This window comes from Rhagoletis pomonella, unplaced genomic scaffold (genome assembly GCF_013731165.1).
Source record: "Rhagoletis pomonella isolate Grant_MI unplaced genomic scaffold, Rhpom_1.0 Rhpom_scaffold_00005, whole genome shotgun sequence".
NCBI classification, from domain to species: Eukaryota; Metazoa; Arthropoda; class Insecta; order Diptera; family Tephritidae; genus Rhagoletis; species Rhagoletis pomonella.
Window position 1 is genome coordinate 52,448,889 of NW_023458559.1, and position 24,709 is coordinate 52,473,597.

Here is a 24,709-nt window from a genome sequence, read left to right on the forward strand (position 1 = left end):
TTTCGTTGTCGTTTTCGAGGTAATTATTTTCTAACTTAGATACACTTACATAATGTAGCTTTTCCGCAATATCTAATGCACGATTACTTATCTTTAAGCACGTCGTATTCGTCATCACAGGCATCATGCAGTTCATAATACCCGACATACCCGCCGAAGTGAAGACGCAAATGCAACGTGAGCAGCTGCTAGCCAAAGAGGCCAAATATCAGCATGGCATTAAACGCGCACAACAAGGTGACAATCAGGACTTGATGAGCATCTTCCGAGATGCCGGAAGTCGTGGAAGTGGCGCTACAATGGGCACAGGTGGTTTTATGGGTCGTGGCAGCTGGGCGCGCCGCTTCAGTCGCCTGAGTGATGGTTTGGATGCTCATGTGGAGGTGGCGGCACGTCCTCGTCGCTCAGTCGAGTCGACAGTGTGGGAAGTTTCTTGACACGAAGAGGAAGATGATGCTGCGCAGACAACTACAAATGCCAAATAGTGAAGCTATGTGTAGCCACCTAACCATGTGAACTAATGAACCTTCAAGTGATCATCTCAATTTGTTGATCACTTCCAAACGCGCGCATACCTCTCTATGTACGCACATACATAAATACATACATACATGTACATTAGGTTGGTCCAAAAATACACAGGAAAATCAACTTTTTTGGAACTTTCTGGCTACCACCCCCACAAGAAAATGGAAAATAAGGACACCCATATTTTTTGTTATTTTGAAATCGGTTAATATTTGACCGCACCGACACAAAATTATGAAACACAGTTTCTAGATAGGGTTTTTTCATCATTGAGGTGTTTCACCGCTAAAATACGTGAAGTTGGGTGCATTCCAAAACGTCAAAATACAAAGCATCAGTCTCTTTTATTTCCAAACCGCACTTTAAGAAAAAGTCAAACTTGCGCAACCTAGCTGAAAACTAGCATCTAACCATGCTTGCGCACATTTGGCATTACAAGCTGTTGAGGCTTAGTAATAAAAGAGACTGATGCTTTTTATTTTGACATTTTGGAATGCAGCCTTTATATCCTATCTTATTCTAACTTATAGGGCACTGTCACACGGTCAGTATTTATTGACGTGATCCAAGTATCGCGATATTTATTGACGGTATAGCATGTATTGATGGATCGTGATCCATATCGCAAAGTTTCTAAAAATTTTGAAATCTGGATCGCTGATCGCAATACCGTCAATAAATATTGGACGTGTAGCACTTTCAAAACGGGATCCATACAATTCGTCAGTACATCTTTTACTCTCATAATGCGAACATCGAAAACGTATTCGCTCTGCCTTCGCTCTCGGTGCTTAAAACCTTTCAAAAGAAATTAAAAAAATTTTAATTAACATTGGAAATTTTAAAATGATTGTGGAATGCATTATCTGTAAATTATACGCACAAAATAAAAATATTTTCTTGCGTCATAATAAGCGTTCAGCACAAAAAATATGCAAATACTGACGCGATAAATATTGAACATGTAGCATTCGTGCGCGATCCATCAATCCATCAATATGGATCGCGATCCAAATATCGTGATAATTACTGACCGTGTGACAGGGCACATATACATGAATGCAAAAAGAGTTTGTTTTATACACTTTCAGGCCTTAACTAAACCGATCATAAGGAAGTTTCGCATACTCGTTGAACACTTATAAATGCAATGACAAAACTCGGCGCTATAACTTTTGTCATGTTTATAATCAATTGTCACGTTTAGGTGACAATTGCTATTATTTTTGTGATGACCCATTGAGTACGTGACAACGCTAAAACATATGTTAATATTTCCAATTTTATTAATTTTGCTGTGAAAAATTGCAAAATTATTCAGTAAAACCATTTTATTTGCCTAAATATGTGTGCTAAAAAGTTATTATTTGCGTATGCATATCATAATAGTATCCATTGCAGAATATTATTCATGGAGGAAATAATTATTCCATTGCTGCGGTGTATTTTATTTAAAAGAAATCCCGTCTGTTGCAGTGGCGGTCAAAAAGAACAATTAAAATGTAAACAAAGAACAGCTGTTTCATTATAGAGAAACTTTCGCCGCAGTTGGCAAATAAAACGAGCTTTACGCTTGTCACCTATGACAACAGTTGATGACACGATAATGACAATTGAACTGTGACAAGACGCGAATAGGGCTCACAGTCTCAAAATTTTGAGACATTTTCTAACAGAAAATCTGTGGTGTTGTTGTTTCCCATACAAAATTGAGTCTTAAGGCCGTTTACATTTTGTCACACTCAAAGGTATGTTTTTTATGCGTCTACATTTTGCAACCTCGCATCAGAGTTATATTATGACAACACCAATCAGATTTTTTTAATTTATTGGGGACGTTTTTCGTTTTTTTGCATTTCATTTGAACGCAATGGTTGATGAAAACAAACAAATCAAGGGAAAGAAATAACAAATGTTAGCAATTGGTAATTAAGTTCAGCAATTGAAATTTTTCAGAACCAAAATCGAAAGGTAAAGTAAATTAATAGTTAAAACAAATATTTTTAAAGCAAGCTTTCTAAATAGGAATGAAATCGGACCATAAATGCTAGTTTTCCAAATATAGCGACTCGTGCGCTACCTATCGGTTAAATTTTAGTGGAGTTATAGCTTTTCATGTAGTTTATATACATACGATCTAAATATGTACCAAATCGGACTATAAATACGGGTTTTCAAATATCTCGACTCCTGCGCCACCTATCGGATTACTTCATCTTTCGTATTGCCTTGTCATCGGGTTCTGAGCCAGCTGTGAATTTGGTCAAAAATTTATTGCAAGATTTGCCCCTAACAAACTTACTTACATGCATACATACCCTCCAAAAAATTTGCGCCTTATATAGAGCTTATTTTATATGATCGTAAAATCTGAAAGGAAAGTCAGTTGTATGAAACATTCCTCATTTCATACCTGATTTCGCCTCGTTGATGCAGCGTTGCCGAACGCTTTTACTGACAATCGTCATTTTACCCCGAAAAAATTGTAATTTCGGCCAAACAAACGTAAAATTTTTGTTTATTATACGTTATTAACAAAATAAAAAATATAAACAAAATTACATAAATTACTTCATTAAAAAAAAAATTTATATACATACTTACATACATCTTTAATTAGGTGGAAAAACTAAAATAAAAAAATCGTCATTACGGGTGGAAAAATCGTCAGAACGCCATTGAGCTAAAAAAAACGTCAAAATGACGACGAAATCGTCAATTCGGCCACGCTGTGTTGATGTCATCAGGTCATAAGGTTTGCTCTCTTTCTTTGAGAGACACCCTTGGCGCTTACACCTATGTTAGTGTTTGGCCGAGCTTCTCCTCCGATGTGTGGTGTGCGCCTTGATGTTGTCACACAAAGAGGAGGGGCCTACAGTTTTATGACCAAACCATTTTTTAAAAGAGATTGAGTCATAATTAAAAAAGTGATTTCTCCGTTTTCCGGAGATAGCCTCCGAAATCGAGATATGGGCCTTCGAAGTTCGAAATCGGACCTTTGGTAAAAAAATATTTTTAATTATAGTATGCAAACAAAAAAAAAAGTAAAAATATGGGAGTGGTCCGCCTTATGCTTTTATTGAAGCGGTATATAACTTTTTTGTTCAAACTTATATTACAGATAATATAAGGGGACAAGTGTCAGAACTTTGAGAAATCAAAAAAAATATATTTTAAAAAATTTTGAACTGATTTTGAAGTGTTATAAGGGACCTGTAATATAAGTTTGCATAAAAAAAGTATACACCACACTTTTATTTTTTTAGTTATTTACATACAATACTTAAAAATAATTTTTTAACAAAGGTCCTATTTCAAACTTCGAAGGGCCATATAACGCGCCCATTACCTATATGCTAGCCATGGGTACCCTGCAAAAATCGCGACTACTCCATGCATGCGTGTAAAGAGTACTCCCTAAGGACCAAGGAGTACTCCAAAATTAACCACAATTCATATAAAAAATATGGTCCAATTAACATTGCGATGTCCTAGGGCAGGACCATATATTCCATCCCTGCATTACATCAGAGTAGCACAAAACTACTCCAATGGCATTGTTGTTATATTTTTTCGTTTGTACACGCTTTTGTTCTTCACTTCTCAAATGCTTTTTCGAAATTAATAAAAACCAAGACAAAAATTAAAAATTACTTGCCTCTGACGGCATTCGAACCCGAACATGCTGGGAGCTAAGAACTAACAGCGAGCATCTCTACACGTTCAGCTACAGCCAGACATGCAAATGTGCTTTCAAATGCTCAACTTCAATCACGTTTCGTTAAAACACGAGCAGTGATCGGATAACAAACAATAAGCTGGCGCAGAGACACGAGTTGGTCCGCTACAGCATGACAGAGGAACACTTTTGTTAGTACTCCAATTTACCACAAATAGACTACATGGTCCAACGATTTTTGCAGGGTAATAGTTCAATTTTTATGGCGCTAGCTCAATAACGCCGGAGCCACCTGTGGCGTCAGCGCACTAACTCTGTGCAATAGCGCATTGTACTGATTTGAACATGGCGCCATCTGAGTGTCACCACAGTACCAATCGTCATACAGTGTAACAGACAAGACATCAAGTTCACACAGAAAAGTGAAATAAATTCGCAGGGTTTCCGCAAAATATATCTGCTCCAAAAAGCAAGTCATTTTTTTGTCACACCCGATTTTTCCCCCATATAAAAGTAAGTTGGAATTTTTTTTCCTATTTTGTAATAACGCCTATAATAGTCAATGAGGGGTAGCTTTATTAAAATGTAGAATTGTCGAGTACTTTATACTTAAATTTGAAAAAGAAAGTACATTTTTACTGTACAAATGTCCCACTCGTGACGATGGAATACCTCATAAGTTTAATATGTATGTATGTATTTATCATTATTGTTCGAAGATTTCTGAAGGGAAATATTTTTGATCAATCAATATATTTTTATAGCAATTCTACAAAAGATGTGTATTTGCCCCATCGAAATACATACACCGCGTGTCATAATTATAAACGCACCACATATTGACAAATTTTAACAATTTATCCGCAAACCTGCATACTCAAAATCTTTCTAAGAAATCTATTTAAAAAGTTCGAAATTTTTACGAAAGTTTGTTGAATTGTTTTTAAATAATGCACATAGTTTAAAATTTGGATTTATTCGGTCTTCGTTAAAGAATAAATAAAATTTTTATAAAAAAATAACTTAACTTAACTAATACTTATAACTTATAATTATGACACGGGGAATATACGAAAAGCTTCAAAGCCCCGTTTTTAAAATAAAAAAACACGGGTTCCTCATATCTAATATTCATCAGTTATGGGCTGAACAAACAAATTCGAACCACCCTAATGTCCATGTATTGTATTCGTATTGGTCATATATGCATGTTTAAGTGTATTTTTCAGTTTATAAATGATTCTGTATTCGATATTCAATTATTAATCTGTTTGATTTTAACCGGGACATAATCATTAGTTTACATTTATTGTCATTTTTTTGCCCGATATGTAATTGTAGCTTATTAGTATTAACATTATCGATTAAACTTTTCAAATGTTGTACAATTTTAAACACCAATAAAAATATAATGACCTTTAAGAACATCTCTCGAATCTTAGCTTTTTTTAATTTACTCTCTATATACCTACGCGTACAACTTTATAAATATCTACATATGTATGTATGTACATATGTACATATGGCACAAAAAGCAAAAACAAACAAGTGAGAAAGTCAAAGATCGAGCGGAGCCGCACATTAAATACCCGGCGCAAGTATTAAATATAGTTTTTTCACCTTTCCGAAACCTACCGCTACATGGCAAGCAGGGGTGGTTTTATACCTACATATTTCAAACATCTTCGATAGAACGTCCAGTTAGACATAATGAACTTATAAAGTTATACATACTATGTGGGCGATATCACTCCCATTTTGCAAAATTCCATAATAATGTTAGATACATACTTCTTTTCAATGGATTGTTGTTAGTATCAATTTTGAGTAAATTAGCATCCTTAAATTTCGAAATATCGAAATTTATCGTTATACAGGGCTGGATCTACGGGGCGGAGAGGGAGAAACAGGGCATTACACCTTTGTTTTAGAAATGTAGTTCTTATTTTATTGCTAAATGGGAAGGATTAAAAGGGATGGCACCTTTTTTGGCACTTTCATTTTTCTATTTGGCACATTTTGGCACTTTTTTATCACCAATATGGCACCTCATAGCTAAGGATAGTTGGCAACCCTGACTACAACTGATCGTTTGAAATTTCTGACTAGTCCGGACTCGTACAGGTTCGCAACTATAGGGTTGTTCCTCAAGCTACTTGTAGAAAAACTCAAGCAAAGTTCAAACCATGATAAAAACATAGCAAGGTATAACCGTTCTCTCAATTTGTCGGCCATGATTTTTTTTTGAAGTTTGCCAACATTTTAAAATCATATGAAAGTGAAAATAAAAAATTGAAATTGTTCGAAATTGTTGTTGCTTGAGATTCAAAATGAAAATGTGTGTGTGAGTTTGTGAGTAAATTTAAAAATTAAATTGTTTGGAAACGTCAAGAATTTTAAAAGTGACTCTCAGCGGTTCTACCTTACTATATTTTTATCATGGTTCAAACTGTGAACGTATATCAAAGAAACTCTAAGGGCCGGTTACTCAAAGTCTGGTTAACACTAATCTCTGGTTAAACATTGTTATCGACGTTACCGACTCCCTATTATATGAATGGAGTCGAATACGTCGATAACAATGTTTAACCGGAGATTAGTGTTAACCAGACATTGAGTAACCGGCCCTAAAACTTACTTGTGGAACGCGTATGTGTTAATGTATGCACTGCTATACCATTTTTACGTAGAAATCAAAAACCAACAGACTTCTACGTATGTAATGCTGTGCGTTGGGTAACCGCTTACACGCGAAGCTCATTTAACCGTTTCCTTATGTGACAACTCCCAAGCAATGCCAAGTATGCATAACTCGAAGTGACTTCGAGTAGCTTGTGGAACAAACCTAATATCCATGGGCGTAGCCAGGTAGGGGCAGGGGGGTGCTCGAGCTCCCCCCTAACTCTCATATTTTCCTTATATATATATAAAATAGTACCCTGAAATACCAGCTTAATAGGGTCGAGCCCCCCCCTAAATTTCATTCTAGGTACGCCGATGCTAATATCTACCCTTGTGCACAATTGCGCTCGGGTATAAAAAGGGCATTTAGGGCCGGTTGTTCAATGTCTGATTAGCACAAATCGGAGGTAGAAGCTCCGGTTAGATACAACGACTGCTTTATCGATCACTTGTTATATGCATGCTGTCGAAATCGTCGATAATGATGTTTAACCGGACTATCGACGATTTCGACATCATGCATGTAACATGTGATCGATAAAGCAGTAGTTGTGCTTAACCGGAGCTTCTACCTCCGATTTGTGCTAATCAGACATTGAACAACCGGCCCTTAGTGAATAGGAAACCGAAACTGCTAACTGGGACACTGGGACACTGTTCCCATCGATACCAAGTTTGTATATGTACTATAACATATCAACGTTCCCCTAGCAACATTGGTATTTATGTATACTAATCAAATTAAGTTTTGAAAATTAATATTTGTATGTACATACGGATGTACATAGGTACAGTTTTGTAAATAAAACATGGCAAAGAAACCTACAACAGAGGATATTTTCTATGATCATTTAACATTAGGTCTGATGGGAACACTTGGTAAATGAAGTGATTATTGAATCATGATCTTATAATACATAAGTATAATATATGTATATACCTGAATAATTATGGTTCATTTATACACAATGGTTTACTAATGAAGCTAAAATACCGCGCGTCCGCAATGTCTCCTGTGAACATCGAAAACCATGCGAGAAAGCTCAGGTTGTGAACTGGGAGCAACGACATACGGTCTATTTGCCGGAAGATATGAAGAAATTTTATTTGTCCACAGATGGATTTCTACTACAATGGAGCTATCAGTATGCACGTAGGACCTTCATATAATTTTCTCAAGCGTGTATATATGTATGTATGTGTGTACATACATATTAATACATGGATCGCATTTAATTTCTTTTTCAGCCAACGATTTACGCCGAGTAGGTTATATTCATCTCCCACATCTTCAGCAGATTACACTCTTACGTGAGAATTTCGAGTCCTCAATCAGTTTGGGCACAACTGGTCCACCTAGCTCCAGCTCCAGAACCATACCGCCAGCCACAAGTTCTACAACAAATTTATTGGAAATAGAAAGTCACGAAGCAACAACAATTGATGGTATTTCAGGAGCATTTGGAGGATTAGGAGTTGTTGGTGATAACATAAATGGCGACATTGACGGTGTAGGTATTTATGGAGGAGCAGGTTCCAACGCTGTACCATTGGCAGTTGGAAAAGATCGTTGGGGAAATCTATTGCCCGTTATAACAACCAAGACTAAAATTTTCGAACTAAATACCATTAATGATGTCGCTAAAGTGTGTATGCTCTATGAGTCAAGTGGTTCTAATAATCCCAAATTCTATCTACTCGAATTGAATGCAATGAAGTGGATATTCCTATCAGATACCTTCAGTGAATACTTGCGCATGGCAGTAGCTCACTTAGGTCTACCCTACTGGGAGCTATGCTTCTCCAATATTGGGTTGCCGTCGTGGACTGAGGTAAAAAAAAGCTCCTTTTAAAGATTTATCTATATTTTATTCTTAAACGTTTATTAGCAATTGTTCATGCTATTGGCCCCACACTTGCTAGAGGATTTTGAGCCACGTCGCGGGCGGCAAGTAGATCCTGCACCAGGGCATCCATACAATATTATCGACCCCTCTGTTTTTCGCATCAAACCAAAAAGTTCTATCAAAACCGTATCATCAAGAAAAAATTTCATGTAGATGCCCTCGGAGCAGAGTGTCTAGATTTGGCGAGTTAGTGATTTTTTTTTTTTTTGATATTTGCGCGTAAAAATTTAGGAAATCGCCATCGGCGATTTTTTGTGATTTTTCCCCTTCAAATAAGTTTTTTCCAATTATAAAAATATACAAAACTTATTTTTCCACGATAATTTTACAGAAGGGGTTAATGAACTGCGGGATAAACTTGACTTAACATGCATATTAAAAGACTGTCAAAAATTTTTAATTACCCTAATCGAAGAACTTTTGAAAGGATTACCTAGCCAATTAAATACTTTTAAAAAAGCTTTGATTTTGCCACCAGAAAAGTGTTTGAATCACAAGAGTATGAGTTTCAGGGACCTGCCAATTCATTATTTGAATTTGAAGGAAAGAGAAGCAGCGCAAACTGAATATTTAAATCTTTTAACTTTCCCATAGAATAACTTTTTTTAGAACGGCATTTGTGTACTCGTATTGAGAGGACAAAATTCTCCAGCAGCAAAAGTTCTGAGAATTTATCAGTATTCGCTCTCAAGGCCCGTCCACATACAACTTTGGCGTTGCGTTGGCACTGGCGTTGCTTTGACAGCAGCGCGAGTAACGCCCGTGCTTGCTACAATGAACGCTTAGCAGAGAATACTTTGGTCATTAAATTAACATACTAGCGGCAGATAAATCAAAATTGTATATCAATAATTGCCTTAAAAACTAACACCCAAATTCATAAAAAATAAAGAACACTTTAACTGCTTTATATATCGAAAATTTGTATGAAAATATCACTTTATAGAGCTCTATAAATCTATTTTATTTTTTATGAATAAGGCCATATATGTCTTGCCAGCATTTGATTAAAAAGGATAATTAAATCACATAATTTTGATTATTTGAAACAGCTTACGAACGACACGCGCGAATAGTTGAGAGTTGGCCATCTTTCTGCGTTGCGTTAGCGTTGGCTTTGCCCAACATTTATTATGTGGAGACTTTCATATAAATTCATGTATTCATAGTCAGCTGTCGAAGCGAGGCCAACGCCAAAGTTGTATGTAAACGGGTCTTGAAAGAGACGAAATATCAACAGAAGTACGAGAACGCAAAATTTACAGAAACTTGCAATCTTCGAAACAGCTGATCACTTACACAGTTGCCACTGGTGATCAATTTGGCAATTTATTTTCTGCTTGGTACATTTTCCCCCGATTTGGAATTTTACAAAATTGAATAGTTTTGGATAAGAAAAAACTTTTTAAAATACAAATTAATTATATCGGAATGAATAAGTTATTTTTCTCATAATTATTTGTGATATCACATGGTGACGCATTCAAAAACAAGATTATCTCCTCCAAACACCCATCATTGATCCAAAAAATATGTAATAGATATAGCTACAGATGCTACAGAACATTTCAACAATCAACCTACCAAAACCGAAAACTTCAGCAAAAAAACATTTCAGCATGCTGCATTTAAATCTATTTTGGTATCTTTAAAGAAAAATTATGGTACAAACGAAAAATGTCATACGGCAACCATAGTCAGCACACACTAAAGTAAACAAACTGGAGATCAATAGCAAATTAACGAAAAACAAACTCAACAAACGTTGTGCTTATTAAATTTACTCACTTTTTCGTTGTATACTAGCATTGATAATAAAATTTGCAATAAATAACTCAAAAAGGTCATATTTTCTTTTGTTTATTTACAAACATGTGTTTGTGATCAGCTGATTTTCTTACTTGCAAGTTTTAGCCATGATACAAAAAAGTAGTAGTAGGTAGTTCCAATAAACAACTTTTGACGGATAATAAAATTTTTTGAAGTTTCATAAATTGTGAGTATTATCAACGGCCTTGCCACTTTGATAATAATAAAACAATAAATCGGAGTATTTTCCCTCCCATATTTACACCAATGTAATAATATTTCAAATCAAAAACCACTTCGTACAGTGTTTCGTCTATACGGAGGCAGGTGGAAATAATAGTATACCTCCACCGATTTCACTGAAACTTGACGTGTGCTCTAGTTTTGCTTAGATATAGAGAGTTATGAAATTTTGTACAAATGGAATAATTGCCACGCCCTCTACTCTTGTGGGCGGAAACATTAAATTTCATCCGATTTCGATGGTATTTAGTTTGTAGTCTTTGTTTTATTAGAAAAATCTAAATATAAAATATGGGGAAGATTGGATCACTATAACGTCCAAAACTCACAAAATATGTGGGCCCAATCATTAAATGTGATGGAATTTTGGTTAATTTTTGTTTCCTGCTTTCCACTCTCAGAAAACAAAGGTTATACCATAAAATGACTTAGGTGTAAATACTCGCTTTTTTCCCAATATTTGGTGAGATTTTTTCATTTTCAAAAATTCCTTTCGCGAAATTATGCAAAAAGAAGCTGAAAATCAAAAATTAAGAAAATCAAAAATTACATATATTTGCAAAGTCGCGCGCAAAAATCAAATTATATATTCGAAAACTACATAAAATTCTCTAAAACATTCGTCTAGTTTCAAGACCTGACGGACCGGTACTCACATTTTTTTTTTACTAATAATCTTTAGCATCTGCATTTCAAAGTAAATTTTTTGGTAAGAAAATAGGAAAGTACCAAATAAATGATAAATACCTTCACCTGAATATTCCACGACATTTAGATAATTGATTACAGTTGAAAAAGAAACACTTTCTTCAATGGGTTAATCGCCAAAGGCAATTAAACAGATTAGTCGGTATCGCGCCCATTCCCGTATTTTTTTGGAAATGTATCGTTCGTGAAGAAGGGGGGTGACTAAATAATATAAAATTTGGTATAAATGACTTTTACTTTTCCCTCTCGAAGTCCAACCGTTTTTTTTTTTATCAACTGTCACCATGACTTTTTTCTACCTTCCTCCATATAGTCGAAACACTGTGCTTCGCGGCGCCTAATAAGAACTTTTGCGTTGGCCAATGCAAAAGAGCATTTAAAAACCAAAATAGTCTGTAAAGTCAAAATTTTTGGTTAAGTTGAAATCACTAAGGCGCAGTATCCTCCTCACACATAGGCTAATAATAGTAACGCTGTGAGACCATATGGAATACCAATCCCTTTCGGAGCTTTGCCGATGGTCTTATTTCCACCTGTGAGATCTCTGCCAAGCATGCGTAATCTTTTTCTATGATCTTGCGACTACAACATTGGTGCGATGCGTATGCCAATAAAAGTTCTTATAAGGAAACTCAAGAGCACAGAAGTGCGTTTTCTGTTATAGGAGGGCCAAGAATCCTCGCTGTCCCACAGTATGAAAAGTTTTCAGGTACATTGGCTAAATGAGTCGTGTGACCTCTTGAATATATTTCAAATGAAGCAATTGATATACCTACGGTGATATTTCCTTGTTAATTCGCCTCTTTTACAATTCGTGGTGATATTTATGAACTGATTTCTAGTTAGATGCAAGATCGCATGATCGTGCATGAGCGCCTCAGACAAACTTAACTCCATCCTTCATTTAGACATCTGTAAACTAAATTCGATAACTTAAATATAGGGCCAAAGGAGACCAACCACACGGGGTTTCTGTATATTTCGGCTGCAGCGCCATCCTTTGGGTCCATTTTCTGCAAAACCATTGCTTACCATAAAATGAATACGTGTTATGAATTTCACCAGCGGCACTTATCGGGTAATTTTTCATCAAAAGAATTTTCCATCATACAGGTACATAGCTTACATTTAAAATTTGAACGAAATCGGTTAAGAAAAAGGATTTTTATAAATAAGTCTACTCCAGAACCACCTAGCGAGTTTTCTAGTACAATGTAATAGGACCATATATGTATGTAAGATAACCTCCGACAATCTGACGGAACTCTATTCAGTGGTTTTTGAGTTTAGTCCGAACAACGAAATATGCAAATAGGTATGTAGATAAAATCAAAGCTCCACTCTTTGTGGAAAGTTTAAAAAAAAAAAATTCTTCAAAATTTTCACATAAATTTTACCTTTTACAAAAAATTAAATCAAAGTTACAATAGTTAATGGGGATTTAGAAATCTAGGAGAAAATGGTTCCCATTCGCCATAAGTACGGTATTGATAACATTTGTAGCTGTGCCGAATTTCAGGACGTTAGCGTAAGCGGTATGCATCAGTGATAAGTTTCAGTTCCCCAGCGTAATTGGTTTTAGAGATATATTGGTTTTTTACGATTTAGTCTGTATAAAAATTTTAGGAATATCCCAAACTACATACCGAGTAAATTTTTAGTCGGAATATTTATTTTCAAGGTGCAACCAAACCGGTGCAACCGTTTAGTAGTTTAGTGAAATACATTCTACAGAGAACTATAGGAAATTGTAAAGCGTGACGTCTCAGATTTCTTAATTTTTTGGCAGCTACAACAAAAAGTTTTGATTTTTTTAGCGAAAAACCTTCCACACAGAAGTTCCAAAAAGTGCGACTGGTTATGCTTAAACACACTTAATTGAATGTCAATAAATGAATTGAATAAATTGAATTAACTGAATGTCAATTGAATGCCATTTGTTTTCTATATTGTAAGCAAGATCTCTAGCGATACATCGGTGAAAACTGCATTCAATTCCATGTTTTCGAGTGATGCGCGAACAAATATACAGACAGACAGAGATTCAAAATTTTTAAAAATTCTTTTGCTTCTGTAGCTCTAATAAAAACACACCATATTAATTTTTCTTTAATATCTATAAGGTACAGACATTGGCCTGTCACAATTTTATTATAATTATAGATATAGATTTCATTTATTTTATGAATTTAATACAATAAAATTTTTCCAACAGGTGGCAACTCTCCCCTAAGATATTTTCGGCAGTAAAATTTCCTAAACATCTTCAGTTTGATACCCATATTGCAAAATTCTATTTATCTTATAAATTAAAGTAAATTGAAATTTTCAAACCGGTGGCAACTCTAAAAAAATATTTTTGGCTGTAAGCCTACTTAAGCCTCTTTCTTTTGACGCCCATATTGCAATCTTCACTTTTTCTTATCAATTAACTTAAACTGCAATTTTCAAACAGGTGACAACTCTCTAATTTTGTTTTCTTTCTATATTTTAAGTTAGACCTCTAGCAATACATCGGTGAAAACTGCGTTCAAATCCATGCATTCGTTTTCGAGTGATGCGCGTGCAAACATACAGCCAGACAGACAGACAGACAAAAATTCTAAAAATGGTTGATTTGGCTTCTGGTGCTCTAATAAAGACCCTAAATAACGAATAGAACTCTTCCGAAATAAGCATTCTACCGGAAAAGTGCAGCTATACTAAGGGCCAGTTTTTCAGTGCCAGTTTAAACTTAGTTTAAGTAAACTGAGTTTAAATTGAACAGCTGGCTGACATTTGATTGGCTGATCTTAGTTTAAATCAGCCAGATCGGGCGTTTAAACTGAGTTTAAACCACGGCCATGTACTGAAAAACTGGCCCTAAAACAGCTAAGCGAATAGGCAGCTAAACGGAATGTACCGTAGTAGCAATTTAAAAATTCTACCGTTACCTTAATCCACCTAATATTAATAATGGAACAAGATTTGTAGTACAGAAAATGATGATCAATATATACTGATATTAACTTATGCTGAACTGAATATTTGTATTACTGTTTTATATTTTGATTTGTTTACCCCGAACGACGTCGGGTGCTTTGCTAGTATTTTATAATAATGCTACGTTTCTAAATATATGTTTTTAAGATGTTTGCTATATAATTTTTCACTGTAACAGTTGCCAACAGTTTCGTAGTAGATGAGCTAAACAACTGCGTCTTATGAACGCGTCCAATGTAGATATACTTTTCCAAAACGCATCCGAGAAGTTATCGAAATGCATCGCAAGAGCAATCAGCGCATCAGAAACACAGTTGATGCTTCGTTTGTTATTAGTTACGATTGGTGTTTTAAAAATGGAAAAATGAGAAAAATTGTTCATTGCTATATTGCAACGGTGGGCAATCGCGGCTGTTTGAGCCAAATGCGGCTCATTACTTAGCAAAGTGCGGCTCTTTTTACTTTCTCTTTGCTTAGAACATTTTGGCTCTTTTTACTAAAATACATATTTCTTTGCTGGACATTCTTTTCCATTGTGTTGTTTTTTTTTTATTTTATTCTTTTTATATATGTACTACACATACGCAAATTGAGATCGGAATATTACCCGCAATTGGAGAATGAAAATTAGCTTTCTGACTTAATGTTATTTACCGATATGATAGGACATTTGCAAAACTTGAATTTGTCTCTACAAGGAGAAAATAAAAATCTTTTTGATTTGTCGCAAATTAGTTTAAGTTTTGAAGCTTAACTACGTCTTTTTATTTATGATCTCAAAAGAAGAATATTTAGTCTTTTTGCATGGCTAGAAAAAATATTACACATGATTTAAAAGCAGATTTTGAAAAAAAGATTGGCCGATTTGAAAATAATTTAAATGTACGTTTGCATACTTCATAAACCCTTTTTTATGTAACATAATTGAGGATGAATTTATAATATTCCTTTTTAAGAAAAGCGAAGAAGAGTTGGAGTTTTTGGAATTAAAAGAAGATAAGGCACTGGAAATGCAACATAAAGCTCTGCTATTTCGTGAATTCCAGCTACAAATACCAGATTTAAAATATCCACTGTTGAAAATAGCTGCGTTCCGTATATTTTCAATTTTTGGTACAACAACAACAGTTATACTTTGAGTCTTTGTACTCTACAAAGAAATTCGTTAAGTCAAAATACGTTGCATTCGCGTACCTAAAAAAAAAAGTTAAAGCTATAAAAACTATCAGCTTTTAGTGTTCGCGTTCGCAAAAATTTGCAAAGTAGGGGAAATTGCGAGAGCAAAAATACATTTAATTTTGAGGGAAAGCTGCTAGTTTCTGCTAGAAAAATGTTTGGAATTTATGCAAATCCCTAAATCGAATTTGATGGTTTGGAAGTTAAAATAGTAAAGTAATTATTCGTTTAGTCAGCCAACTGTGTCAGGATAAGACTTCGGCATTTGTTTTTTTACGTATTTTTCTCTTGTGAGAGAACAGATGACATTTCGCCGGAATTTTGCTGTTGGCAGTGGCGATCCAGCGGATAAACGCCATATTATACATACATATGCGCCATATTAAAACACCTCCCGTGGGTCCGCCACTGACTGACGCGAAGTTTAACCCCCAAAACTAATGTGACCAACTATTTCATAGCTCAAAGAAGTACAGGTTAGGTTCGGTTAAGTTAACGCCGCGAGCCGATTACGAAACTTCGAATGCGGTTAATTTCGATCCCTGGGAGCTCAGAGTTTGTTCACAAGTGCGAGCCAAAATGTTTCCATCTAAGCCTCGCGAAGGTTGGACAGTCTAAAAGAAAGTGTGGAGATGATTCTACTTCAACTTCCTCTTGACAGCTTATACAAAAGGATCAGTCTCTAGTCAGTTTCTAGTCTCACCACATGAATACCAATCGCACCTTTCGTACCTTTTCCTCAATGTTAGACTTCTACGACAGTCGCCCACCTAGTTACCTGGTTCAGGTAACCTTGAACTAGATCAAAAAGGGTATATAGAAATCGCGCCTTAACCAAAAATTCCACGTCATCACATAGGCGATCACTCGCCAGACCATTTTTCCAGTTCCTCTAGAAGGTCGTTTACAACCGCAATCCAGGGCAGGGAGAGAGAACACCACCTTGAGGAGTGCTCCCATTGACTCCCCTACTCGTCGCGACAGTTCTGTCATAAAGTAAGCTTATTAGGTTGGTTTCAACCCCCAGATTATGAATATACTTGACTATTAAATCTGGAGTGACATTGTTGAAGGCCCGCTCGATATCGAAGAGGTCCGTACTGCATAAACTTCCTGCGTGAAGGCTTTTTCTGGGGACTTTACCACTGTGTGCAGGACGGTATTCACCGACCTTTTCTTGCAATAAGCATATTGAGCTCTTGAAAGACAGTGACTGATAGGCCTAAAATCCCTAAGAGAAACCTGATAAACTTTTCCGACCTTCGGGATGAACGCAACACTGACTACCCTCCAAGCCTTGTGGACGTACCCGGTCCTCATGCATGGATCCAACCAATTGCACGAAACCTTCAGAGCCCTTTGCAGCTGCGCAGACATGATGCCATCGGTCCCCCGCGACTTTAATGGTTTGAACGAATTTATCGCCCAGGCCATGTGACGAATGTCCAGAAGAACGGAGAAGAACAGGACCGAAGTACAAAATATCGTAAAGAAGTACATTTGACTGTACTTCGAAGTACGAAGTACAGGAGCGAAAAAAGAAGTACTGTACTTCCGAAAGAAGTACGGTTGGTCACATTACCCAAAACCCATGATCACAGAATCTGCAAGGATTGTGGACCGATCTTGATCCACAGGTCCTTGCCGTTACCCTTGTCGCGAGCGCGGCCTCGGACACTCGTCCAGTCGTCAGGGATGACATTCTCGTTCTGACATTTGATTAGGGCTAGTGAGGTCTCGTCCTCCACGAGGGGAGGCGGGATCCACACTCACACTGCGGTACGGGATGACACCTCTGAGAGCGGAGCAACTTCCAGTCGTGCGTTGACCCAAAGTTTATCTTGGTTGCGGACGCAGTTTGTTAGGAAGTCCAACTATTCCTTGTTACCGCAACCAACAACTTTGACTCCCTTCTGCCACCTGGATCCATCAAACATACCAATGTTGTGGTTTTTGGTACGCTGGATTTCGCCAAGTAGTGCCCTCATAATCCTTTCTTCCAGGAGCAACCATTTGTCCGTCGGAATCCGGAATACGGCGTTTTCGAACCGAATTCTGAGATAAGGTGTTTTTCAATAAAATGTTTAAATAGGGTGTATTGAAAAGTTTTTTGAGATAGGGAGTTTTCGAACTGGCTGCCGAGATAGGTCGATCTTCCACGGCCGCATGATTTTTAAGAAGTTTCAAAATAAGCCTATTTCAAAAAGTCGTTGTCAGGGGGCATCGATCTCCAAAAAGTAGCTTTGTTTTTTAACAGATAATTATCACAAATTATCACTAATTTCTGCTGGAAAGCGTTTCTTAAACCAAAAAACTAGCAGAAACTAGCAACTCGTTCCTACGCTCTTATTTTTTGGCTCTCCTGCTAATTTCTAGCAGCTGTCAAAATGGATAAACAAAAATTCGCGCCAAATATTAGGTGTGTACTCGTATTGAGAGTACAAAATTCTCCAGCAGCAAAAGTTCTGAGAAGTTAGCAGCATTCGCACTCAAAGAGACGAAATATCAACAGAAGTACGAGAACGCAAAATTTGCAAAAACTTGCAACCTTCGAAACAGCTGATCACTTGCAAAGTTGCCACTGGTGATTAGTTTCTCAATTTATTTTCTGTTTGGTACATTTTCCCCCGATTTGGCATTTGATACAACTGAATAGTTTTCGATAAGAAACAACTTTTTAAAATACAAATTAATTATATCGGAATGAATAAGTTATTTTTCTCATAATTATTTGTGATATCACATGGTGACGCATTCAAAAACAAGAGTATCTCCTCCAAACACCCATCATTGATCCAAAAACAATGTAATAGATATAGCTACAGATGTAGCTTAAAAATTATAAAATTTTCATTTCAGCAATCAACCTACCAAAACCGAAAACTTCAGCAAAACCACATTTCAGCATGCTGCATTTAAGTCTATTTTGGTATATTTAAAGGTAAATTATGGTACAAACGAAAAATGTCATACGGCAACCATAGTCAGCACACACTTCAGTAAACAAACTGGAGATTAATAGCAAATTAGCGAAAAATAAACAGCAAACGTTGTGCATATTAAATTTACTCACTTTTTCGTTGTATACTAGCATTAATAATAAAATTTGCAATAAATAACTCAAAAAGTCCATATTTTCTTTTGTTTATTTACAAACATGTGTTTGTGATCAGCTGATTTTCTTACTTGCAAGTTTTAGCTGGGAAAATTTTTCCAGCAGAAATTTGCAGCTCTCTTTCACATTTTGCTCTCTCAATTTCCCCTACTTTGCAAGTTTATTGGTTACGAGAACGCAAAACCAGTAAAAGTTTTCTAAAACTTTAGATAGTTGGGCGTACGAGTACACTCCTATTTTCAATAGTCAAATACATCGATCAGCTTTTTACTTGCTAGTTTTGCGTTTCTTTACTAAATATTTATTTCGCTGTCTGTGAGCGTAATTCCCTCAATTTTCTCATTCTTCTTCTTCCTGATAATTATCTGCTAGAAAAGAAAAGAAACAAAACCAGTGTCAATTTGACACTTAAGTCGCACAACGGTAACACTGTTTGGCGCTATTCCTACAGTGCCTAAAGTAGCCTTAAAGCTACGCAATCCAAGATGGGAAGTCATCCAACAATGGAGAATCCTCTCGCCCGATAACTCTCCTTTCCATGGTAGCGAAGACACTAGAGGGCCTACAACTCCCGCACTATACAAACCACCTGACCCCAGCGAGGCATCAGCATGGGTTCCGTAAACCGAAACCGCCCCTGTGAGAGAACCATTCTAGTAGCGCTGGACCTGTCTAAGGCGTTCGACACTGTCAGCCATTCAACGCTACCAGAAGACATTGAGCCCTGCTCTCTCCCAAAGGGACTCAAACGGTGGTCGGCGAATTATCTGAGAGGTCGTCACTCGTCAGTAACTTTTAAGCTGCCTTTACATGAGGCGATTTTTTGACAGGCGATAATCGCATGCAAAAGTTGACTTGCTGTCTACTTTGAAGCAAGCGATTTTTAAATCACTATTTACACGAAAATACAATCGCCGTTCCAGAGCATTGGAAAATCGCCTCATGTAAAGGCAGCTTTAGAGACAAATCGAGCAAACCCAGGAAAATAAAACAGGCGGTTCCACAGGATAGTGTCCTTTCCCCATTTCTGTTTAAATTTTACCATTGTCTGTTATGTTGACGATTGTTCGATCATAGCGTCTGGGAATGGAATTAATGACTTTTGCTCGAAAGTAAACGGTTATCTCGCCGAGCTTTCTCGCTTCTTCACTGTACGGAGCCTAACTCTCTTCCCTAAAATATCCTTAGCCACACTATTTACCACCTGGAAGAAGGTCAGACTTCAACTGGGAATTCACGTCGACGACAAACCAATTCCGACGGCGAACAACCCGAAGATCCTCGGAGTAACCTAAGACAGTCTGCTCTCCTTCTCTGCGCATACAACCGCAATTATCAACAAAGTGCAAAGCCACATCAAGGTCCTCAAGTCACTAGCCGGCAGCACCTAGGGCAAAGACAAAGAAACGTACGTCAGGAGGCAAGTCTACGAACTGACGGACGAAGTCCATAGTTTCAACAAACAACATCTGGACCCGACAGCTTATCGACAGGCCTTGAACGGCATTCACAGAAAGGCAGTCTCGAATTATGTAGACTCCCGACCTGTGAATGGATGGACAGCTCCTGTGGAAGTCGCACACTTCCTGGGCATCCCTCTAACTGAAATTGACGACAACGTTGATGGATGAACCGACCCGAACGGGGTTTAGTAGCCGCTACAATAACAACAGGACTTGGTTCCCAGCCATTTAAATTTTAATCTGAATAATACATTCTGACGTAACTAACAATTCGAGGAATAATCTGGTTACTTGTGGACCATTAAATCACAATAAACTTTTTACTTTGATATAATTGACAAAGAATTTAGAGGAATAAGACGAATGATACATATATCAGTTGGTATCAGTGGAGCGACGATTGGATACATCATTTGGAAAACAACATACTAAGATATATATTTTGAGAGGCTGTGGTTTTATACAAACCGGCCAACCTACCCGAAACCCCCCCAAAAAAAAAATCATATACTTTTTTTTCTTATCTTTTTATTATGCTCATTTAATAGAAATCAATATTTTGACTCTCCAAATCAGCGAGCATTTTGTCCCGGATTTGTGGCCGTGGATCTTCCTTTATTTCTGTTGGAACCGCCCCTGCTACTCCCAGCATAAACTCCAATTCATCAAGCGTTAGTTTTTCACCACGTAGCTCTAATGGACCAATGTATTGCTTCTTCAATTGACCTTCGTGATATATGAAAATTGTTGGTAGATTTTTTTCGGGAAAATTTGGTATACAAGTTGTTGCTATTGATCGCAAGAACTTTGTCTGTGGGAAACGCACTGCCAGCTGTTGCATGTGGTGATGGATGAGTGCGCATAACGGCACTCCATTGGCATAGAGGTGTAAAACCACCCAAATGCCTTCTCCAGCTTTCGTCACCTCACTTACATAGTCCTGTCCGGATATCTCCCGCACTGTGCCAAATTTTGCCTTTTCCGCAAAAGCTCTCATTTCTGCAATGCGTCGCAGACGATATTGCTCCAAGACCTCTTCATCTTCTGAGTCCTCTAGTTCATCTAACTCATCTAGTGTCATATCGTCAATTTCCTTGGAACGGGCGTCTTCTCCCGACCTCAAATTTGTGCGTTTATTTATAGCGTCGTCCACCATAGCTTGGATTTGTTCCTCCGTAATTTCAGCCTCTTGTTTCGGGGGCAAAATGCCCTTGGCACGGAGTACATCATTCCATTCGGTATCTTCATTAGGGTCCTACAAATTGAATCCAATAAAAAAATTCTGCTAACTTGTAACTGCATGGAAGTGTTATTTTTGGGACACCCTCATTACCATATTTGGAAATGGCCAATTTGTTTGACATATGGATGTGTGTATGGATGTATATCAATAGTAAGTACCTGCATATTGAAAGCCTTATATTGTATGTGATATCTTTAGTCGGTATGATGAAACTTTAACACAAAAAGTAATAAAAGTTAATTTATTTATTTAAAAAAATAACACTTCTCTGACTAATCTAAAAAAAATTGATTGTTCCCATTCAGAGATATCAGTGCTGCCAAACACTAAACTTGATAAAGTGGCCAGAAAAAAAATTAAAATACCGAAAAACGTTCGCTGCAGTCTCAAGATTTTTTTAATAAATTTTTAGTTAGACATTTGCTTACATTAAAAAAAAAAACTGGTTTCGCCTTGTTCAAATTACATTTATTACATTTTAATGCTATTTCATATTCACATCTCAACGTGTACAAAGTAGTTAACGGCTTTCAGAAGAATAATTGTTGAAAATTAGTTTAAACACTCAAGTGACGCTTAAGAAACCCCAAAACAATACACATGGGCCATAATATTCGACGTCAAAAAAGCAGACACGAGAATTGCTTCTGAATAAAACTTAAAACTAAATTCAATCATGAGTGGTATGTTAAAGAGGCAACTGCGCCAAAATTATTATTTATTTAACTTGGGAACTGGGCGCCATCGAAAGATAATTTACGCAAATTTTATTAATAAAAAAGAGAAGATTCAATCGGACTTGTTTGCCTTCTTGAATACTCCTCATATATGCAGTTATGCTTTTTGGAAGCTTAGTAGTTAAGCGATTTTAAAATTAAGTTATATGTATTAGAGTTGGTGAAACAAGTTATTAAATTTTTCAACTATGGCAACAATTCCCTTAACTCGTCGTTGGGAATTTATTGCATGGTTGTATTATCGAGGTTTTACGCGCAGGCACTGTTTCTGGTGTAGGTATTGCTTCGCCAGTGGCTACCTTGTTGGCAAACACTTGTTTAACGCCGCCACCCTTCTGTTTTGCCATTTGATAATCACCAGAGTCAAAGAATTTTTGCTAAAAATTAAGATGGGCATTTTTATTTTAATCAACCAAAAAGAATCAAGTATACATACGCCTTTTTGTAGTCGCTTCTGTAGAAAAGCTGAGTGACCACCAGGGCCACGTAATCCTGATGGATACTTCGATTTCAATTTCTCTTCTTCGATCTTCTCCAACTCTCGTGCGTTTGCCTAAAATGGGCAATAAAATAAGTTACAAAGTGTAGCGTTCAAAATATTCAGACTTGGTAGATTTTATATTAAAACAGAATGAATAACAACTTAAAATGAAAATACCTGGTCTTCGGAATCAGGTGCATCTTGTGGAGTTGTCGGTTGACTGGTCTCTTCAGCTGCACTCATGGTCGCCTTTCTTTCAGATCAGTTGCTAGAAAAAAGTAATAACTTTACAAATTGACACCCCCAAGAGAAAAAAATAGTTTCATCGCGTTCATAGCAAATCATAATTTGAACTAACTTTGCCTGAATACACATAAAACCATATGTACATACATACATATTAGACATTTAATTAGAGTACATAATAATATAAAGCCATACTCCCTTTATGAACTTAATCGAGAGAAGTGAATTGACAGTGTAATTGAATACGTACATATCATATGCATTTTAAGTATACCGCATTGTGCTGCAAGTGTTTATTTTTGTGCAAATATTCATATTGACTGCCTATTTTCAAAATGCCCCTGCATTTTTTAATACATACAAACAAGAGTATGTTATCTAGAATATGAGTTTCTACAGTTTCATCTCGCTAGTATCTGTATATTTATCCCTTTGCATTTAGCAGCACAAGATATGCGTTTTTTATTGCCATACATCACGTGCATTTCGCAATGATGGTGCAGCAATTTTCACTTTCGCAATATAACAATACGTGTTATTTTGAAATGTGGTATATACAAGGACTACGGCTTTGTCCGAATGAAAAAAAAATTGCATGGTAAAATATGATAAAATTTTATTCAGAGGCCTTCGGACAACATACCTGGACTACAAAAAATTTGTGGATTTATTTGACTTTTACACTCCTTGTTCGTTGTTTCGAGACGCTTTCTGGGGAGGTCCGCTAATTGGTGGCAGCCAAGTACAAAAACCAACAACTGCTCGGTCGTTGACACGCACAAAAAACAATGCAAGTGAAGCGGTGAATATAATACGAGTAACGGTCCACGTAGCTATTGATTCTTCAGTTCTAGTATGGTCGAAAATACTTTAATTCGTTGATTTTCAAAGCACAATATTGAAAATCATATGCAAACAAATATGGATGTCACAAAATTTCTGCTGTAAGCTGTAAAATCCGAATCCAGCTTCTTTTTCGTCAGAGTTGTATTGTGAGTGGAGTAGGGATTTCGGAAAAACATCGATGCATCGAAAATATCGATGTTTTGCTTCGATGCATCGAAAATTTTACACTCGATGTATAAATAGTCGATGTATCGATGTTTTTTGAAAACGGGCATCGCTAATACATTGAACCGTCATTACAGTTTTTAAATTGTATAAAAAAGAGAAGTGACTTTGACCAAAAAATGTAAATGGCTCCAAAAAGTTTCTTTAGAAACATAATCCGCTCAGTTGCAGTAATTTATTTAAAATTTTGTAAAATATTGCTAATATCAAATTTTGTTGTAAAACATTATCTGAAAAATCCCTTTCAAATCCATGCATCGAAAAATATCGATGCACATTTCGATGCAAAATCAAATCAAAGAAAACATCGATGTATTTTTGCAACTAAGGCCCTGTCTCCACAGGAAAACACTGATGTCGTGATAACCATGTCACAAAATATATTTCCAATGGAGACCGCCTATTTCTTATGTGCTGCAATATATGTCAGCGCTTATTGCTTGACATCTATTGCAGGCAATTCGATAGTTTGACAGCCATATTTTCATTTGAAAGAAAGCGTGCCGCTGGTAACATCGATGAAATTTTGATATTAAATCAAAATAAAAATCTGTTCCGTATTGGATAATTTATGATTACGTTTTAGGAAATTATTTAGCTAGTTTTTTAAAGATTTAAATGTTTTCAAACACCGAAATT

The 24,709-nt window shown here is 36.4% G+C and overlaps 4 protein-coding genes across 4 annotated transcripts in view; 2 read left to right on the forward strand and 2 right to left on the reverse strand.

The window, feature by feature from the left end:
- Positions 1-608, forward strand: part of LOC118739186 (anoctamin-5) — a 366,850-nt gene extending 366,242 nt beyond the window's left edge. Inside the window, exon 12 of the mRNA XM_036470372.1 lies at positions 99-608. Within this exon, the coding sequence (XP_036326265.1) occupies positions 99-437 (339 nt within the window). The 3' untranslated portion in view covers positions 438-608. The remainder of the gene's footprint in view (positions 1-98) is intronic.
- Positions 609-7,670: 7,062 nt separating this feature from the next.
- LOC118739917 (tubulin polyglutamylase complex subunit 2) lies at positions 7,671-9,010 on the forward strand. The gene is made up of 4 exons (XM_036471416.1): positions 7,671-7,768; positions 7,875-8,042; positions 8,138-8,721; positions 8,779-9,010. The coding sequence occupies exons 1-4, from the start codon at positions 7,699-7,701 to the stop codon at positions 8,947-8,949; spliced, it is 993 nt and encodes a 330-aa protein (XP_036327309.1). The 5' UTR covers positions 7,671-7,698; the 3' UTR covers positions 8,950-9,010.
- Positions 9,011-20,800: 11,790 nt separating this feature from the next.
- LOC118739187 (viral IAP-associated factor homolog) lies at positions 20,801-21,885 on the reverse strand. Its single transcript, XM_036470373.1, has 2 exons — positions 21,694-21,885; positions 20,801-21,547 (listed from the first exon to the last, which is right to left on the reverse strand). The coding sequence occupies exons 1-2, from the start codon at positions 21,697-21,699 to the stop codon at positions 20,834-20,836; spliced, it is 720 nt and encodes a 239-aa protein (XP_036326266.1). The 5' UTR covers positions 21,700-21,885; the 3' UTR covers positions 20,801-20,833.
- A 96-nt stretch (positions 21,886-21,981) lies between these two features.
- Positions 21,982-23,996, reverse strand: LOC118739188 (cAMP-regulated phosphoprotein 19-like). The gene is made up of 4 exons (XM_036470374.1): positions 23,643-23,996; positions 22,931-23,021; positions 22,709-22,825; positions 21,982-22,649 (listed from the first exon to the last, which is right to left on the reverse strand). The coding sequence occupies exons 2-4, from the start codon at positions 22,994-22,996 to the stop codon at positions 22,476-22,478; spliced, it is 357 nt and encodes a 118-aa protein (XP_036326267.1). The 5' UTR covers positions 22,997-23,021; positions 23,643-23,996; the 3' UTR covers positions 21,982-22,475.
- Between the last annotated feature and the right edge of the window lie 713 nt (positions 23,997-24,709).

Excerpts from the sequence above, each read along its gene's own strand:
- LOC118739917 (XM_036471416.1), top strand. The coding sequence starts at position 7,699 with ATGGCAAAGAAACCTACAACAGAGGATATTTTCTATGATCATTTAACA. Across the intron at positions 7,769-7,874 it reads AGGTCTGATGGGAACACTTG|CTAAAATACCGCGCGTCCGC; the intron begins GTAAATGAAGTG and ends TTACTAATGAAG. Across the intron at positions 8,043-8,137 it reads ATGGAGCTATCAGTATGCAC|CCAACGATTTACGCCGAGTA; the intron begins GTAGGACCTTCA and ends TTTCTTTTTCAG.
- LOC118739188 (XM_036470374.1), bottom strand. The coding sequence starts at position 22,996 with ATGAGTGCAGCTGAAGAGACCAGTCAACCGACAACTCCACAAGATGCA. Across the intron at positions 22,826-22,930 it reads CACCTGATTCCGAAGACCAG|GCAAACGCACGAGAGTTGGA; the intron begins GTATTTTCATTT and ends TGCCCATTTTAG. Across the intron at positions 22,650-22,708 it reads AGAAGCGACTACAAAAAGGC|CAAAAATTCTTTGACTCTGG; the intron begins GTATGTATACTT and ends CTTAATTTTTAG.